General features: G+C 59.1%; 7 protein-coding genes across 7 annotated transcripts; 2 read left to right on the top strand and 5 right to left on the bottom strand.

The window, feature by feature from the left end:
* Nucleotides 1–14: 14 nt before the first annotated feature.
* THITE_2107800 (uncharacterized protein) lies at nucleotides 15–739 on the bottom strand. Its single transcript, XM_003649260.1, has one exon. It carries the CDS (start codon nucleotides 708–710, stop codon nucleotides 153–155), a length of 558 nt encoding a protein of 185 aa, XP_003649308.1. The 5' UTR covers nucleotides 711–739; the 3' UTR covers nucleotides 15–152.
* A 982-nt stretch (nucleotides 740–1,721) lies between these two features.
* THITE_2015007 (uncharacterized protein) lies at nucleotides 1,722–3,694 on the bottom strand (the record flags this gene model as incomplete). Its single annotated transcript, XM_003649259.1, has 2 exons — nucleotides 1,722–2,203; nucleotides 2,257–3,694. Coding segments are annotated over 2 exons (1,920 nt in total), but the record flags the coding sequence as incomplete, so codon positions are not given.
* An 820-nt stretch (nucleotides 3,695–4,514) lies between these two features.
* THITE_2141171 (uncharacterized protein) lies at nucleotides 4,515–7,168 on the top strand (the record flags this gene model as incomplete). Its single annotated transcript, XM_003649258.1, has 9 exons — nucleotides 4,515–4,975; nucleotides 5,056–5,414; nucleotides 5,500–5,622; nucleotides 5,684–5,822; nucleotides 5,891–6,117; nucleotides 6,416–6,515; nucleotides 6,598–6,731; nucleotides 6,819–6,965; nucleotides 7,071–7,168. 9 exons carry the CDS (start codon nucleotides 4,515–4,517, stop codon nucleotides 7,166–7,168), a joined length of 1,788 nt encoding a protein of 595 aa, XP_003649306.1.
* A 1,186-nt stretch (nucleotides 7,169–8,354) lies between these two features.
* THITE_2107799 (glycoside hydrolase family 11 protein) lies at nucleotides 8,355–9,667 on the bottom strand. Its single transcript, XM_003649257.1, has 2 exons — nucleotides 9,091–9,667; nucleotides 8,355–9,010 (listed from the first exon to the last, which is right to left on the bottom strand). The coding sequence occupies exons 1-2, from the start codon at nucleotides 9,360–9,362 to the stop codon at nucleotides 8,596–8,598; spliced, it is 687 nt and encodes a 228-aa protein (XP_003649305.1). The 5' UTR covers nucleotides 9,363–9,667; the 3' UTR covers nucleotides 8,355–8,595.
* A 1,565-nt stretch (nucleotides 9,668–11,232) lies between these two features.
* THITE_2107797 (uncharacterized protein) lies at nucleotides 11,233–12,617 on the bottom strand. The gene is made up of 3 exons (XM_003649256.1): nucleotides 12,330–12,617; nucleotides 12,190–12,261; nucleotides 11,233–12,093 (listed from the first exon to the last, which is right to left on the bottom strand). The coding sequence occupies exons 1-3, from the start codon at nucleotides 12,508–12,510 to the stop codon at nucleotides 11,441–11,443; spliced, it is 906 nt and encodes a 301-aa protein (XP_003649304.1). The 5' UTR covers nucleotides 12,511–12,617; the 3' UTR covers nucleotides 11,233–11,440.
* A 977-nt stretch (nucleotides 12,618–13,594) lies between these two features.
* Nucleotides 13,595–14,523, top strand: THITE_2107793 (uncharacterized protein). Its single transcript, XM_003649255.1, has 3 exons — nucleotides 13,595–13,833; nucleotides 13,916–14,265; nucleotides 14,329–14,523. The coding sequence occupies exons 1-3, from the start codon at nucleotides 13,686–13,688 to the stop codon at nucleotides 14,437–14,439; spliced, it is 609 nt and encodes a 202-aa protein (XP_003649303.1). The 5' UTR covers nucleotides 13,595–13,685; the 3' UTR covers nucleotides 14,440–14,523.
* Nucleotides 14,524–14,910: 387 nt separating this feature from the next.
* On the bottom strand, nucleotides 14,911–15,950 carry THITE_112700 (uncharacterized protein; the record flags this gene model as incomplete). The annotated part of the gene is made up of 4 exons (XM_003649254.1): nucleotides 14,911–15,527; nucleotides 15,605–15,727; nucleotides 15,795–15,854; nucleotides 15,914–15,950. The coding sequence occupies 4 exons, from the start codon at nucleotides 15,948–15,950 to the stop codon at nucleotides 14,911–14,913; spliced, it is 837 nt and encodes a 278-aa protein (XP_003649302.1).
* Between the last annotated feature and the right edge of the window lie 316 nt (nucleotides 15,951–16,266).

Below are 16,266 nucleotides of genomic sequence, written 5' to 3'. Positions count from 1 at the left end.
GGAGGTTGTGATGCAAGGTCCAATTAACAAGGGAAAGCAGCGAAGAGTGCATCAATAAATTGAAACTCCAATAGATCCGGCAGTGCTGGTGTTATCATAAACAAATGAAGAAAAGGCAAGAGCTCCAAAACTGCCCAAACCTGTCTTCGCCATCAGAAGTGAACCGAGAACCGGCGACGTTCAGCCGACTTGGTCGGCTTCACCAGAGGATCGGCCACCACCACAGGCTCGGGGAAGGGGTCTGCGCCAGCGTCCATGGGGAACAACACAACAGGACGCGGACCAATCTCGGGCGGCCGTCTAGGCGGATGCTGCCGCGCCGCCATCCTCACCCGCCGCCCGATCCTCTTCGTCGGGACCAGACTCCACGGAAACCCCTTCTTCTGAGGCGCCGCCTGTTGCTGCTCCTTGCCCTCCTCCGGCTCCTTTGCGCCGCCGCCATCGGCGGCATCATCATTCGCATCTTCGCGCGAGACGACGACCATGTCCGAGCCGGCCGAGCCGCCCAGATCCTGTCCCGCTTCCGCACCACCTGCCGCCGGGCCAACCCCCACAGCAACAACCTCCGGCCCAACCGCCTTGCCATCACCACCACCACCCCGGCTATCCTCACAGCGCCGCGGCAGCCCCACACCGCGCAACCGCTCCCTCACAAGCGGGAGCACGTCTCCTCCGCCAGGAAGCGGGTGGCGCGCGCAGTAGCTGGCCATCTTGAGCGCCATGAGCTCCCACAGCGGCTTGCGCGGCGCGAAGTCGCGCTCCAGCAGCACGAGCGCGGCGGCGGTCCACAGCGTCCTGTGCGCCAGGGCGCCCGGCTGGTGGTGGTGGTCGCGCCGCAGCGCGCTGAGGGCGCCGCAGACGGCGCTGCCCAGGCAGGACTCGGCTGTGCGCCAGGAGGGGAAGTTGATGGAGCCGTCGTACTGCTGGTGTTGGAGGACCGTGGTGATGAAGTCTGTTTCGGTTTGTGGGGGGTGGTGGTTGTTGTTGTTAGGTTGTTCGGGTGTTGGCTGGCTTTTGGAGGGAACGGGCGGCGGCGATGGCCGTGAGGGGAGTTCGGCTGGGAGAGGTGCGTCGCTTCGCGTGGCGGAGTTCCCGCCGTCGCCGTCGGCCTCTTTCTCGGCTCGGATGAGGCGTTCAGTCTCGTCGGCGCGGCGGGGTTCGCTTCTGAAGGGGCTGGGCCTCAGCAGCCGTAAGATTGGGTCCAAGCCGCCGCCTAGCTCGCCGTAAAACGGGTCTTCGCGCTTCTGTCTGAGTGCATCGTCGGCAAGGTCTTCGGCTTCGGCCAGGTTCCGCGTCGGCTCCGGGTCAGGGACGATGTAGGATCTTGTCGTACGCAGTCCCTCTTCACTCGACCTGCTACGCAGTCGCTGTCTCAGTTTGTCCGTACCGGGCTCAGGGGACATGCTTGTGGCATTTTCCCTCGGTAATACAACAGTTGTCGCGCCGTGGCACTCGGGACGGTCTTGCCGCGACCGTTCCGCCCACTTCAACGATGGTGACCGATCAGATGCGGAGGCACTGAAGCCAGAGGCGGGGGCAGCCGGCGGCGCACATCTCTGGTGAGAGACGTTAACAGACTGCAGCGACGAATGCGCAGGCGGAGGGGAGGGCAGAGCATGCAGCCAGCGAGAGGCAAACGAGTGGTTGGGAGGAGGGGTTGCGGGTGCGGCTGGGTGGTAAAGCCTCCCGATCAAGCCGGCCGCTGACCCGTCGGCTGCGGTTCCCCGTGGTTGTAGGAGATCATCCCCGGGCGCGTTCTTGACTTCGATTATACCGTCCGTGGGCTGGTCCTCCTCAGTCGTCGTGCGCTGCTCCTCCACAAGAAGGAAGCTTGTCCACTTGGAGAGGAGGCCCCATTTCGATGCGATCTTCTCTGCTTCCTTGCGAACCGCGTTGGTCTCTTCCCAGGATCCCGGATACGGTCGGTTGGGACCGAGATGTATGTGGCTGCGGCCACGCTCGAGGTCGTCCAGCATGGATCGAGCAGCCAGCTTGTGGATGGTTTCGCCGGGCTTTTCGACGACAGTGACGGGAACAACGAAGGACTTCGTATCGCCATCAGCTGGGACATCAATTCTGACCTGCTTGACCCTCTCGGATGGCCAGATATTGTTGTCCAAGAGGAAGTAGATACGGCTTCGCTCGAATGGACTCACGGCGGAGACGTCGGCAGGAGACCTCTGCGCCTCCGGCAGGCTGGAGTCTGCAGAATCGGTTAGCACGTGGTCGTCAGAACAGGTAACGATGCAAGATTACTTTTCGTATTGCCATCCTTGTCGTGGACCTTGAATTCCATGTGCAGCGGCCCTAGATGCGCACTCATCAGGGCGGCCTTGGCCATGCTCACCACGCGGTCTTCCCAGCCGCCCTGGCTCGCTTCCTGGACGACCTCGGCATACCCTCCCCCGGCTTTGGCGATGCCGTCGACCAGGGCGTGCGAGACTGCTTTCCCGATGCCGAGGGCAAAGAACCGGACGCGCCCTTCGGTGTTCGCCCGCGTCTTGTTGATGTACTCGAGGGTCTGGTCCAGACGCCAGGTCTGGCCGTCCGTGAGGACGATGACGTCGGTCATCAGCGCCTTGTCCCTTGCAGACACAATGGCTTGGATGGCGGGCAGCAGTTCGGTGCCGCCCATGTTCGCGGCAAAAGTGGTTTCCACCCAACTCAGGGCCGATCCGAGCGTCGCTTCGCCATAGTCGACCGAGCACGGCTGCCAGGAGGTGTAATTGCTGCCAAAGCACCAGATGTTGAACTTCCGCCCCTCGGGAATCCCCTTCAGGAAGAACTGCATCGCGGACTTGAGGCCCGGGATCTTCTTTTTCATGGAGCCGGAGAGATCAGCAAGGAAGAGGATCTCGGAACGCAGCCTCTCCGGGGGGCGCTTGTTCAGAAAGCCCGGCGGCAGAGTCAGCATCAAAGCCTTGTGGTTCGGCAGGGTCGGGTGTTCTTCGAGCCAGGCCTGCGGCGTCTCGGCATCGCCGTTGGGCGCGGTCACGATGTCGAGCACGAAGTCTCTGTCGAGGAACATACGACCCGACTCCAGCTTCAGCAACGCGGTTTCAACCTGGCTGCGGTCGTCTTCGCCGGCGAGATCGGCGAAGCTCTCGGCAACGCGAGCGCCGCGGCGGCGCTCGACTAAGACGGCGTGAGAAGGGCTGGTGATGGAGGCGATCCTCTCCGACTCGACGATCTCGGCCTCTAGGGTCAGCCCCTGCGGGACGCCGCTAGTCGCCGCATCATTGTAGTCTTCAGGCGCCTCGCCGTAGCGGGGGGCAATGGAGGTGGGGATCGTCAGGGTGGCGACGTTCTTGCGGTCGACAAATCGGTGCTTGAGCAGAGTAATGTAGTTGAGATTGACCTGGACCCTCGTCTTCTCGGGGATGTTGCCGAGAGTGGTAGTAAAGACCTCGGGCGTGTCCTGCTCGAGCAAGCCGGCGGCCGTGGCCTGCTGGCGGATGTGGTGCTCGAATGCATCGCGGGCTTCCTGCCGCGGCTTGACGGTTCCCTTGATGATCTTGTTCGTGCCGATCCTGCAGCTGAAGCCGGTAATGGTGCAGCCAGCAGGCAGCGGGAACGTGAATGCGGCCTCCTTGATCGGGGCGATTGAGTCGTTGTGGAAGTGCTGCGTGACGGCCACGCGGGCCGTGTCTTGCACGATGGAGGCGTCGACCGCGACGGCAAGCGGCGGGAGCACATTGCGGCCATGCTCCTGTCGTGCAAACGTTGGGAGCGCCGCCTGGAGATGCTTAGGTTGAGCAGCAGGCGTGCTGTGATGGGCCGCTACAGTGTGCAGATTCAGATGCGTCGGCGTGGTCGGGTGGCCAGGGGTGAAAGGGAGCGCCTCCTGATGGTGTTGCAATTCGGGCGGCAGCGGCTCGCTGGGATCCCATACGACGCCTGCTGAGAAGATATGGCTCCAGTGTGGCGGCATCTTCACCGTTCGTTGAATTGTCGAGTCCCGCGGTGTGAGCTGTAAATCAACCCGGGGCAGGGACAGTCACCCTGGGGCAGCTTGCAGCGGCGTGGCTCTCATATCTTTTATCCCGTCGAACACAGCAGATTACCCTCCCACACTCGCAACAGGTATTAGTAACTCAGCTGACCGAGCATTGGTAAGTGTAACTAGCGAACGCGCCAAGCTCCCCAAGGCAGTTAGTAGGACGGGCCAGCTGAACTTCGGTGAACCGACAAGCTGCAGCGGCTATCGCTGAGAGCCAATGACCTCGACCGGCCGAAGCCGAGAGGCCTCGACTGCATGGCTGTGCACGAGCTGCGCCCCAGGCAACCATCATCGACATGTCTCAGGGCCGTCTCTCGTGACTGCGGGCGAAGATTGCCTACAACGACTCATAATCTGCATATAGTGCACCGTGGGAGGACTTGGCGATTCTTCCGCTCTTCCGTTGTTATGTGCCCGTTACTCAGGGCACTCCAGCAGTTCAGCAAGCGGCCATTGTCTCGCCAACTTCATCGCCAGCATGGCGTCCCCCGTGTCCTTTGGCGACGTGGTTGCCATGTCCAAGATCGCCTGGCGGGTCGCCCACGCCTTTACCAAGGGCCGCCACTCGGCTCCGCGCGAGTTCCGCGAGGTCGAGAACCAGCTGTACTCACTCAGCGCCGCCCTGGCCGCCTTCAAAGACGTGTGCGGCGGCGATGTTACCGTCGATCCAGCGGACCTTCCTGCCCGCTTCCGGAACGGTGAACGGGACGGGTTGCGGACCGTGACGGGCATCCTCGACAACTGCCGCGAGACCCTCAAGCACCTGGAGGGTATTGTGGATCGGTACAGCATTGTCGCCGCCGGCCCGAAGGACAAGGACCCGGAAGAATCACGGCTTCGCCGATGGAGCGCCGAGCTGCTCAAGAATTACAGGAAGATCGAGTGGACGACCCAGGCTGGCGACTTGGCTGCGCTGCGAAGCCAGTTGATGGTCCACACAAATAGCTTAGATCTGGTCTTGGGCATCATCGTGAGGTGCGACCATGGGAAACTTCATGGTGTTGTGAGCATTGGAAGGTTGAGCCGTACACTGACCGCCATCGTTGCTTGACTAGCTCGCGGACATCGCGGATCGAGGACAGCCTGAGAGAAAGCTCTAGCATGATGAAGGAGATATACTCCTGGTGGGCGCAAAATCTAAAGAACACAACGACTAGCCCGCCCAGACTTCCACCAGAGCGAAAACCGACTGAGATGGAACAGACTGAGATGGGGCTGCAAGGGGCCGTTCAGCCCATTTCCTTCGAGATACATGTCATGGAGAATGGGGCCCCTCAGCTCCTGTGCGCCGAAGCTCGCCTGCACGATGGCTGGGCAGAGCCGGGCTCATCCCAACTGTTTCTGTGCGGGTGTAAGCGGACGGCCGCGAATCCGGAGAACGGGTCAGCCCACCCCAGGGTCGAGAACATCGCACGTAAGTTAATATTGTCTACACCTTTTCTTGAAAGGGACAGGATAAACATTGAGGTGCAGAAGGGTGCTTACACTACTTTTGCCAGTGTCGCAACTTAGCTTCCCCTTCCGTCAGACAGGAGACGCAGCAGTTTGGACGTTATTCAAAGCGCTTGATAGGTCAACAAATGAGATGGTGACCGTACTCATCAGGAATGTCGCGCCAGCCGGTGAGTCCTTCTTACGAACGAGCGTCCCCTCGCTGCATCGCTCACTCCTGCTCGATACTAGACATGTGTGAGCTCGAGGAATCCTTCATCCGACGCCTAGCCCACATGCAAGCGAGTGCCATGCTACAACAGGGCATAAGCAACATGCTGGTGCACGTCTCGCCGGACGGGAAACATGTCCGGGCCTTGAACATTCAGGGGTACGTGGTCGTGTTGTAACAAGCAAGTTTGCCGGCTGACAGTGTACCTATATTTAATGGCTCCCTAGCGACGTAAAAAATCTTCACAAATCCATCGACGCCGTTGCATTCCGCATGGGACACAGGCAGCTGTCCAAGCCCAATGTGGAAGGACTTAGTCTCCTCAACTACCAAGAGCTGGGAAATGCCCTCGAGCGGTACAATGATCCTAGCCTGGCTCACGCTGAGCTGTGGATCTACTACGCAAAGGAGAACGCAGATGAGCCCGCCGACGTCACTAAGAGCGTTGTCCACTGTACGTGCTTACCGTTCCCAACCCATTCCCCAGCAGTGGCTCAGTCAGCTGCGCCCCTCGGTATTAACCTTTCTTTGCTCGGTTGCCAGTACACCATTCCACAAGCATCAAGACGGAGGAGAATGAGGCCCGCGTGGTGATCCAAACGGTAGAGTTCCAGAGTTACATCCAAGACCAGCAGGTTCATCGCTTGGAGAAAGTGGACGTGGTGTTCCACATGACCACATTGGAAGGCAAGCACTTAGACTCCCGACCCGCGCCCGGCGATGGAAGAACAAACAGCCTAATTCCAGAGCAGCTGCCAAGACGCTTCACCAACGGCTCGAAGACATGCGGATGGAGCTCTTCATCACCAGTCTGCAATCTCCGCGGCCAGACGAAACAGTTGCGTTGCATTTGTGAGTCCCCCCCCCTTCCTTCCTCCGTTCGTGTCGAGACTCAGGGGGTCACCACACCTACTGACAGCGTCCTCGATCGCAGACAAGCGACCGAGGTGGAATGCGAAGTCGCCGCCATCTCCGACGCGGAGCTGCTGATAACCCGCAGCCGAGACGACGGCCGACACCGCCTCATCGTCACCAGCCGGAACCGGTGCACCGTCCTGACCCAAGTCCGTACGTACAGCCCTAAGGGCCATGCCTCCCCCTTCGCCGTTCCTTTACTCTCAGCTGCTAACGCCCATGTTCCTCGAACTATCCAAGTGCCCGACACCTTCTTCGCCCCGCCGCCATCGCAAGTCCCGACCTTCGCCTCGCCCACGTGGCTTATCCAGCTCGACGCGAGCGGCCGACGCAGGGTGTACCACTACCCCAACGGGTTCCGGTTCCTGCGCTTTCGCAACACCAGTGGTGGGCAGCTCCCCCTATCCTTCCTTCTCCAAATCCTCCCCTCTCCCGTCGAAGCTCGCTGGCTTGCTAGCTAACTCACCGGGCCCTGCTGCTCAAACCCGCCAGCCGAGAGGATGTTTGAGCTGGGTCGGAATGCGTTGTTGCAGGGTGCGCTGCCGGTTCGAGAGCTGGCTGTTAGGGAAAAGACTGAGGATCAGTTGTAGTTGTGGTCGATGCAGTCACATGGTTCTCGATTCAGAGTCCGATAAATTACAGACGGGGGGTGCCGTCAGTTCTGTGCTGCTGGCGAGTTTCCTGGGGGCGGAATTAGGACTGATGGCAGCCAGCCAGCTGGCTAGCAATTGATATAGGAGTTCGGCATGTGCACAATCCAACAACCTCCCGCGGTGGCCTAACGGTTTACCGCGGGAGGCCAGCTGTCCGTTCTCAACAAGCCCGGCTTGCTTGCAAGCTGAGAGGCCGCGAGTTCGAGTCAAAGCAGAGTGTTTCGGCTGATGAAGCAAAAACCCCTCCGCGGGTTTTTCGTAACCGGCTCCATCCTCACGGTGCAAGTCGGCGAGCTCTACATCCAAACGACCTGCTCCTCGTGGTGGCCCGACGGTCTACTGCGGCAGGTCGCCAGCTGTCCAAATGAAAGCACGGCTTCGGCTGATGAAGTCAAAATCCTTCTGGGTTTTTCGTAACCGACTCCATCCTCACGGTGCAAGTCGGGTAGCTTTTTGATTTTTTTTTCTTGCACTTTCCCTTTTTTCTGTTCTTTACCGCATAGTACCTCCTAGATGTAAACACAGCTACGCTTACCCTCTGTTCCTCCCTGCGCCATGGATTCAGATTCGGAGCCCTACCTAGTAAAGATCTTCACCTAGATCTATTTTTGTACGATTGACCTACTGCAGCTCATTCGTACCTGATTAGCTATATCGAACCATTCTTGCGGGCCATAATCAAGTCTTTAACCGGCGAGATTGCCGGTCCATCCGCATGCTTTTCCTTCCTGCATGTCGATCTTGACTGAAAATGAATGAAAGGCAGTGAGCCACCCGGACGTCGGTGCCAGAAACCGGGATTATAACTAAAGGTGATCGCAGAAGATGCGTCTGGCGAAATCAGCCCCTCACGTCCATCGCAGGGGTCCTCTCATTGCCGGCGATGCTACCCTGGCACCGCGCTGCTGTTTGGATCAGGGCTAAATCAAGTGCCTAAATGCGAACAGCCGTCTGCCGAGGCTTGGCCTTTTTTTGGAATAGAACGTTAAGCATCAACGCCCTGTCTGCATCTACAGCGCCGATTCGCGCGGCTGGGGACGGGGGCGGATGGATAGCAAGGACGGTGACCGCGTGGCAAGCCAATACAGTGCTCTTCCGCCAGGGGGTTGTTGCGGGGAACAGGCGCAAGAAAAAAAAAAAAAAAAACACGGAATTCATATAATTGAGTCTCCTATATTGACATCGAGTCTCAAAGAGGCTGCTTGCAGAAGCGAAGTATCCTATCCTAGCCAGTCCACCCTCCAACCCCTTATTCCCCCGCCTTTGCAATTTTTTTTACCATGATGGCCTCAAATTGCGAAGCTCTGAGATCCACACGCCCGAGGAAAAGCCCAGGAGACGTGGACAGCCCGAGACGACTCCGCTTAGCCGCTGATGGTGTAGCTCGAGCTGCCGCTGGCGCCGCCCCAGCCCTCGGTGGCGAGGACCTGGTAGTCGAGCTGGCCGAGGTTGAGGCCGTGCTGCTTCCAGGCGTTGATGTGGTTGGCCATGGTGACGGTGCCGCTGGTGGGGGCCGAGCCGCTGACGCGGTTGGAGATGTACTGCCAGAAGGTCGAGGTGCCCTCGATCGAGGGCTGGTTGACCTGCTGGTGCTTCCAGATCTCGTACGTCGCCCCGTCGCTCTCGTACGTGCCCAGCTTCTGGCCCTGCGCCGAGCCCTGCCCGTTCGACGTGTACTGCTGCACGTAGTACTCCACCAGCGGGTTGCGCGACCAGCCGTAGACCGAGAGCAGGACCGTGCCGGCCTGGGCCTGCGTGTTGCCCTGGTATTTGATGGTCCTGAAAAAGGGGGGTAGCCCGTCAGTATGCGGTTCGTTTTGGGTGAAACGAGGAAGAAATGACAGGGCGCTCAGTCTTACCGGGAAGCACTGCCAGTCCTCCAACCCTTGCCGACGACGAAGTCGCCAGCGCCCGAGAAGGTGACCGAGTAGCCGTTGCTCGTAGCCGAGTACTGGACGCTGCCGCCGCCGCCCTTCCAGTTCTGGTTGTAGTCCTGGCGGCGGGTGAGGTTGCGAGCCTCGATGTTGAACTCGAAGTCGGGCAGGTCAGCGCCAGCAGGCTCGGCGGCCGGGGCGGCAACGGCGCCGAGGACCGACGAGGCAAGAAGAGCCAGGTAGGTGAAGGAAACCATGTTGGCGATGTTGGCTGTCTAGGAAGGACTCTAGAAGAGCTGAGCTGAGCTGACTGAGTCGTGGCCTGGTGGGCTGCTCTGGATCTTCTTCAGCTGAAGGGGAGGAGCGCGAAAGCGTTCCTCTTATACACGATGGCGAAACCGCGAAAGCTGTGGCGCCCATGTTCATGATCGCCATGACGCACGATCTTCGGAGCTGAAGCTTCCACACATTTCCAGATTCGTGCTTCCGCGGCGCACGGATTGCTGGGTGCTGGTGACGCTGAACCCAGGGTCACGGTTGCTGTGTTACTCGTAGATGGCGGAGGGCTGGCGGCTGTTTCAAGGCGCATTTACCCGGCGGCCGGCACTCTATTCGGTAATATGGCGTGGCGGCTCCACCTCGGCCGCCCCCCGGCTGCCCCGCGGCTGCCAGGGAGGCGGATCGGTGCAGTGGCTGGACCGGGGAAGATCGCAATACCACATGGGGTTAATACTATGCAGCGAAGCTTGTGACCCGGTACAGCGCTGCGGATTGACGCTGTGCCTTGATTCATCGGCATTTACCCAGATATATTGCTCGGCGTCCGGGGTACATACTGCGGTACGCTTGGTGCATGCCCTTCATTTTCCTGCCCGACACAACCTTCGGGTAGAGAAGAGGTGACTTCTGAATAGAGAAGCCGAGGATCGTGCCGACGAGAGCAGCACGCAACCCACATACAAGATCACAATGAGGCGCTCTTTAGCGCGATGTCGAGACCCTAGTATGGCAAACTGCCATTAAGCGCTGCCGGTTGGGGCTGAAACGGGTGTGTCCTTTGCTTGGCAACGCCCCCGGCCCTTGTGTATTCCGTACACAGTAGTTATAACTAACGAATGCCGGTGCCGCTCTCCTGCGCAGTTTGGTACCTGGGGGTGGCTGCGGTTAATAGTGTGGGGAACGGCACGGCTTTCATCTGGCGGCGGCTTGGCCGCTGCTACCATGGTCAACATAGTGTACGAAGTACACTGCCGCAGGGTAAAGGTCTGGCTGGTCCTTTAATATTCTGGGTGGTGGGGTCGCTGATCTACCCGGCACTCAGCCAATTACACCCGCGTTGGGTCAAGGCGCAGATGGATGTTTTCCGCCCATCGTCGGGAGTGGCATCGGGAGGACTTGCTTGCGCCAGCGAGAGCCGAAAAAGCCTGCGAATAGACACTAGTGTATATGGAAACCCCGGCTCCGGGGCTGGAAGCTAGCCGTTGTAAGTGGCGTTGCTGGATCTCGTGGGCCGGGATCTCAGATCATTTAGAATCCGCCATTCGGTTGTATTCCTGCATTGAAGAGCTGAAGCCGCTCACTACGGGGTACACCTGCTGCGCATCTTCGAGCTTGCAGCCAGAATGATGAACACAGGTACACGGTATGCGTAGTAGCTGGCAGGGGCCGGGAGCCTGGAGGTAGCAGTCAGACAGCAGGGACTCTGTGTACACAGAAGGAGTGAACAGAACGAGGTAACCGGCTGGAAGGTGAAGCCAGGCGTGAGATTGGTGCGGCTGATGGGTGGGGCGGAGGACCCCGGCGGGCATAACGTTAAACGTTGCTGATATGCAGAGTGGCAGTCACTGGTAGCCCGTCTTAGGCTGTATGCAGAAGCCGTGTGATATTCCGGGATGTTGAAATTGATGGCCGATGACGTAGTAAGTGGGAGGAGTGGAGGGTGAGGCTGCATGGATTACGGATGCGCTGGAATTATATGCCATGAGGGTGAGACGTTGAATCGCAAGAAAGGGAGCTAGGGAAGAATGGGGAACGCAAGCAGGAGACTGAGGAGAGGCGGGAAAGAGTACTGGATGAATAGAGGGGATATAAAGAAAAGAAGGACAAAACAAATATGAGGAGGGGGGGGGGGGGAATGGTCGAGTCAGATAGGCTCAAAAAGGGAGTAGAACAACGACAAAATTAAACGTAAGTTTCCCAACAGGGCGACCCAAGTTGTGGGATGAATCTTGACAAGCAGGAGCTCCAGGAACGAAATTGAACATCGTTAAACATTTCCATACGTGTCCATTCCATAGGAACAATCAAGCGCCATCCCCCCTTGAACCACCCTCTCTTACTCCCGCGGCGCCACATTCCCCAGCCGGATACTCTCCCCCTCGGCCGACGCCGTCCCGACGCTCCGCGCCTCCTCCCCAACCCACTTGACCGCCCTCGCCGAATCCCTCTGCCGCACCACCCTCTTCCGCCTCTCCCTCTCCCTGTACAACAGCAGGGCCAGCCCGACCACCAGCGCGAACCCGAGCACGGACCCGACCACCGCGCCCGCGATCGCCCCCTTGGACAGCGGGGCCGCCGCGCCACCCCCACTGCCGGTCGAGACGGCAGCGCTCGGCGCCACCAGCGGCGGCGTCCCGCCGTCGCCTTCCCCGTGGCCCGGCAGGTCCGTCGGGATGACGCCGGTCGCCGTCGGCGCGGGCACCTCGACCTGCTCGGTCGCGTTGAAGCAGGGCACCGAGGCCGGGTTGAAGGCGGACGCGGCGACGAAGGTGATGTCGGCGCAGGCGTAGAAGGTCTGGTTCTCCGGACGGTCGAAGTCGGCCGTGTACTTGATCTGGATGGTGGCGTTGGTGCCGACGGAAGGGGGTTGGTTGGCGCTAGGGCTGGTGATGGTGGTGATGTCCGGGACCGAGAGGCAGGTGTGGCCTGGGTAGAGCTCGGGGACGGGGGAGGTCTCTAGAGGGGTGAAGTCGGATTGAGTTTTGGGATCTGGGTGTGGAGTAGTAAAAGTTAGATTGTTGGAGAGTCAGGGATAGGAGTAAAACATATGGGAGGAATGGGCGTGGGGGTGAGATAGGTTTGTACCGTTGCTGAACGAAATGCTGATTTCAGGATTGAAGGAGTTGTCTTGGGCGACAAAGGCAATGCGACCGCCGCCTAGAAGATGGAGTCAGCAACACGCCGGTAAAACCAAAGTGGCGCGTCGTCCTTGTTGTCCCGCTCACTCAGCGGAAAGGCCGTGCGGTTCGTGACACCGGCAACGGAGCCGCACGGAGGAGTGTTGTCAGCCTGCTGGGACCAGGCGCGGTCGGGCGGCCACATAATGGCGGCAGGGCCCATGTCGTCGGATGTACCCATAGCGCCGGCTGCCAGGGCCAAAAGCAGTAGTGGCCGAACGCAAGCCATTTTCACGGCCTCGTCTTTGGGGTTGGGTTGAAGAGCGGCTTTGGTCAGACAGACAATACCATGCAGCGCAGAGGGGAGGAGCAGCGGCAAGATCACACAGAACGCCGGACAGTGCAGCGGGTAATATACCTAGAAACACACAGTTGGCACCGCTTCATTCCCATTCTCGGCTGCCCTCCTTCCCAGTGCTCCCGCTTCGTCCCACACCGCCATGCCAAAACCGGGTGCCAGTTCTGGTAGCATCAGGCCAAGAAAGTAACTCACAATTAGGTACCTTTCTATAACGATTTGTCATGTTACAAAGTCCTGGCACACTTTCGACTCGTGTCTGACTCACATGCTGAAGCCACTCTCGCTGTCCGAGTCGGGGCCGATGTGTCCCCAATGCGTCTTCGGGGCGCTACTTTGTTGGTGACAGAGTTCTCACATCTCGCCATCCGCCAAGGAATTCGATGACACCTTCCAGCTCCGACGCGGCCCTCAAGGTGCTCACGGCACCAATAGCTTGCTCGCACCGGCCGTGGGATGTTCTCGACCTTGGGCCACCACGTATCAGATGATCTGATAAATTGGCTTGGCGCATCAACCCCGCTGCTGATTAGATCAGATACCGCACTGCCATTGGCTGCGTCATTTTTCAAGCTTCCCAAAGAGGCTGCAGGACTTGATTGCCGGCCTGCCAAAATCAGGGAAAGGGTGGGGTGTGCGTTTTTACGATGACAGGTTGGGCCCCGAAGTCGCACCGCTGTGCTCGGTTGTGCGCTGTGCTCGGTGTCCAGCCCAGCATCTCTGCGCGTACTCGGCTGCTGCTCCCCATGTCGCCACGGCGCAAGCGGAGGGTTTTTTTGCTGAGAACTCCGGAGCATCGGGCTTTTCGCGGGCTTGTATTGGGGTGTTACTGGGATCTCGTTTGCATCTGCGACCCCTGACCCCTGACGGTGTTCTGTGCCAGTCACACTCGTCGATCGATGTCTGTCGGCCATGTGTACCATGTAACGATGCACTGGGCCTCGGCTGCTTGCTATATGGCGTAACTAGACCTACCAGCCCCCATAATACCATCTCAATTCCTCCCACTCTCGCCAGTCTTCAAAGTCTCTCTTTTTACAGCATACACTCTCCTTGAACGCCAGAACTCACCTTCCCATCGCTCATCGCCCTCGGCACTGCCCATCATGCGACGTCTCAGCTTCTCGGTGTTGTTCGCTGCCTTCGCAGCTCTTGTTGTTCACGCTGCGCAGCCCCAGGCCAACGCGGAGCTCGCTCAGATACTGGGTCGTCAGGCCCCAGGCACGCCGGAATACGAATGCCACAGCAATTGCGGTATGGGCCCTTCCCCCTCATCTCAACCCTCTCGGGCAACACAACTAAGTTTTCCTTCTCTGACACCTGCCTATTCATCTAGGCAACGCCATCCTCGCCGGCCGCGACTCAAACCACTGCACCAACGCAACCTGGGTCGGCTACTACGAAGCCTGTCTCCAATGCGCCCTCCAGTATGACATATGGAAATACTACGGCGACGGCGTCACCAGCGCTGCCTCGGCCTGCGGCCTGAATCCCACGCCGTCCCCATCCGGAAATGCAGGGTCCGCTGTGGTAGTATCCACCTCGGCCACTGCGTCAGTCCCGACGTCCGGCACTACTACCGCCCAGGGTGCTGCTACCACGGCGGCTTCGTCTGGCATCGCGATCACTGCACCTCCAAATGCGACGCACTCGGGGACTGCTGTGTCTCTGCCGTCTGCTACAAGTGTGCGTCGAGCTCCAGTAGCCGTGCATGTTGGGCGAGGAATGGGCTAATGATTTTCGTTCTAGTCGACGGTTACCGGGGCTGCGCCGGGCAGGGAGGTCCATCGTACCGTGGGCTGTACGCTGACCGTCTCGAGCTTGGTGGCGATCCTCGTAGGACTCCTCGGCGGTTGGTGATTAATTAATAGACGCCTTTGGGTACCATGTTTAAGAAATCCATACTCCTGCCAAAGATTCAAGTGCCCACTGCACAACACATTTCAGATACACTTCGGATAGTGAACCGCAGTATCATCTGCTCTGGAAAGGATTGATTCTCATCGCCAATTTTGCCTCGATTGCTCCTTAGGGAGGAGAAATACAAAGTATCCGTCGGGTCCAATACTTTCCTTCAAAACACGTCAAAAGAGTAAGGAGTCTGCCCAGCTGTGCGGCAGACAACTTCAGACAGCTATCAAGAGACATTAGCACATCCAAGTCGCCAACCAACGAAACCAAGAACTCCGCTGCATTGGTCTGCGAGACGCCGTTACGATCTACGGACGCGAGATGAAAAACCATTGCCCCCAAAAGATGGCATGCATATATACCAAACTATAATACACCCCCCGCGCCAACCCACCGCCACACACCCAACCCTCAAAACCCTCAAGCCTCGCCCTTAAACTCGCCCTCCGCGGCCGCCGCGCGCTCCCTCACGAGGAACGGCACAGCCGCGACAAAGAGCACCTCAAACCCGAACGCAATCCACTGCAGCACCTGCATGGTCTTCCCAGCATGGATCAGCACAGTCGCATGGCTCATCCCCGCGGTCGCATACTCAAGCGCGCCGGCGGCCTGGGTGGTGGCGAGGCCGGCGGCGAACGCGAGCGCGGCCGACCCGCACAGCAGGCCGTAGGTCGCGCGGCGGATGGTGGCGGACCGGCGCGGGTGCAGCGGCTGCCCCTCCCAGGAGGCGGCCGTGCTGCGCACGTCGCGGCGCAGGAAGAACAGCGCGGCCACCCCGAGCACGAAGAGCACTGCTGCGCCGGCCAGGACGGAGATGAAGATGCGCGATTGCAGGTCCAGGGCTGTGGAGACTAGGTCGGTGATTTCGGTCGTGTCCGGGGTGGTGTTGTCGCGGGTGGTGGGGGTGTCGCGGGTGGTGGTGGTGGTGTTGTTAGAGGGAGAGGTCCCGTTGAGGAAGAGGTTGGCCACGAGCGTGTCGACGGACTGGCCCGAGGCCGACTGGCACCGTGTGCCGGATTCGCTGATGCCGCAGATTCCTGGAGGGAAAGCATGCGTTAGTTCGTGGCACCGGGTCAGGGCAGACGACATGGGGGAGGAAAAGGGGAAAGCTTACCGAAGTAGCCGACGCGGACCTGGGGCGTGGCGGTCCCGGTGGCGTTGTTGTTCGGCCGCAGCGAGACAATGTAGATGTTGGGAATCGCAGGCGACGTCGAGACGCATCCCGTCAGGGACAGTGCTGCCGAGCGTGTTAGTTCCGACTCCGGTGCCGGTTGGGAGTTTGGAATCAGGGGTGTGTGTCTTACTCTCGAAGACGATGATCGGGACGATCAGCAGATAAGGAAGGAAATGAAACATGCCGGAAGCTGCCAAAGCGTTAGCTGATGGTCTCAAAGAGGCTGTGTTCCCTCGGGCTCCAACTTACGCGTGAGCATGGTCTTAGCCAACTTGAAGATAGCCATTTTGACTGTGGTTTTCAAAATTCAAACCAAAAATTAGGAAACGAGTTGGTGTTCTTAAGTTGTTGACCGGCAACAAAGATACAATGGATATAAAGCAACCCCGGAACGCCTTGAATGGGACAATGGAAGAGAAAGCAGAGGAACCTTGACCCGAAAGAGAAACAATGCAGCCCGCCGAGCTCAACAGACAACAATGGAGAAAGCGAAAAAAAGGAACAATGCATTCGGGATGCAGCGATTAAGTATCGCGCAACATCGGAACCACCCGTGGCTCTCGCTCAGGAAACTCTTGCCCTTTGCGATTTCACACCGTTTT

The sequence above is a fragment of the Thermothielavioides terrestris genome, chromosome 1 (genome assembly GCF_000226115.1).
Source record: "Thermothielavioides terrestris NRRL 8126 chromosome 1, complete sequence".
NCBI lineage: Eukaryota > Fungi > Ascomycota > Sordariomycetes > Sordariales > Chaetomiaceae > Thermothielavioides > Thermothielavioides terrestris.
This window is presented reverse-complemented; position numbering and strand designations above follow the sequence as displayed.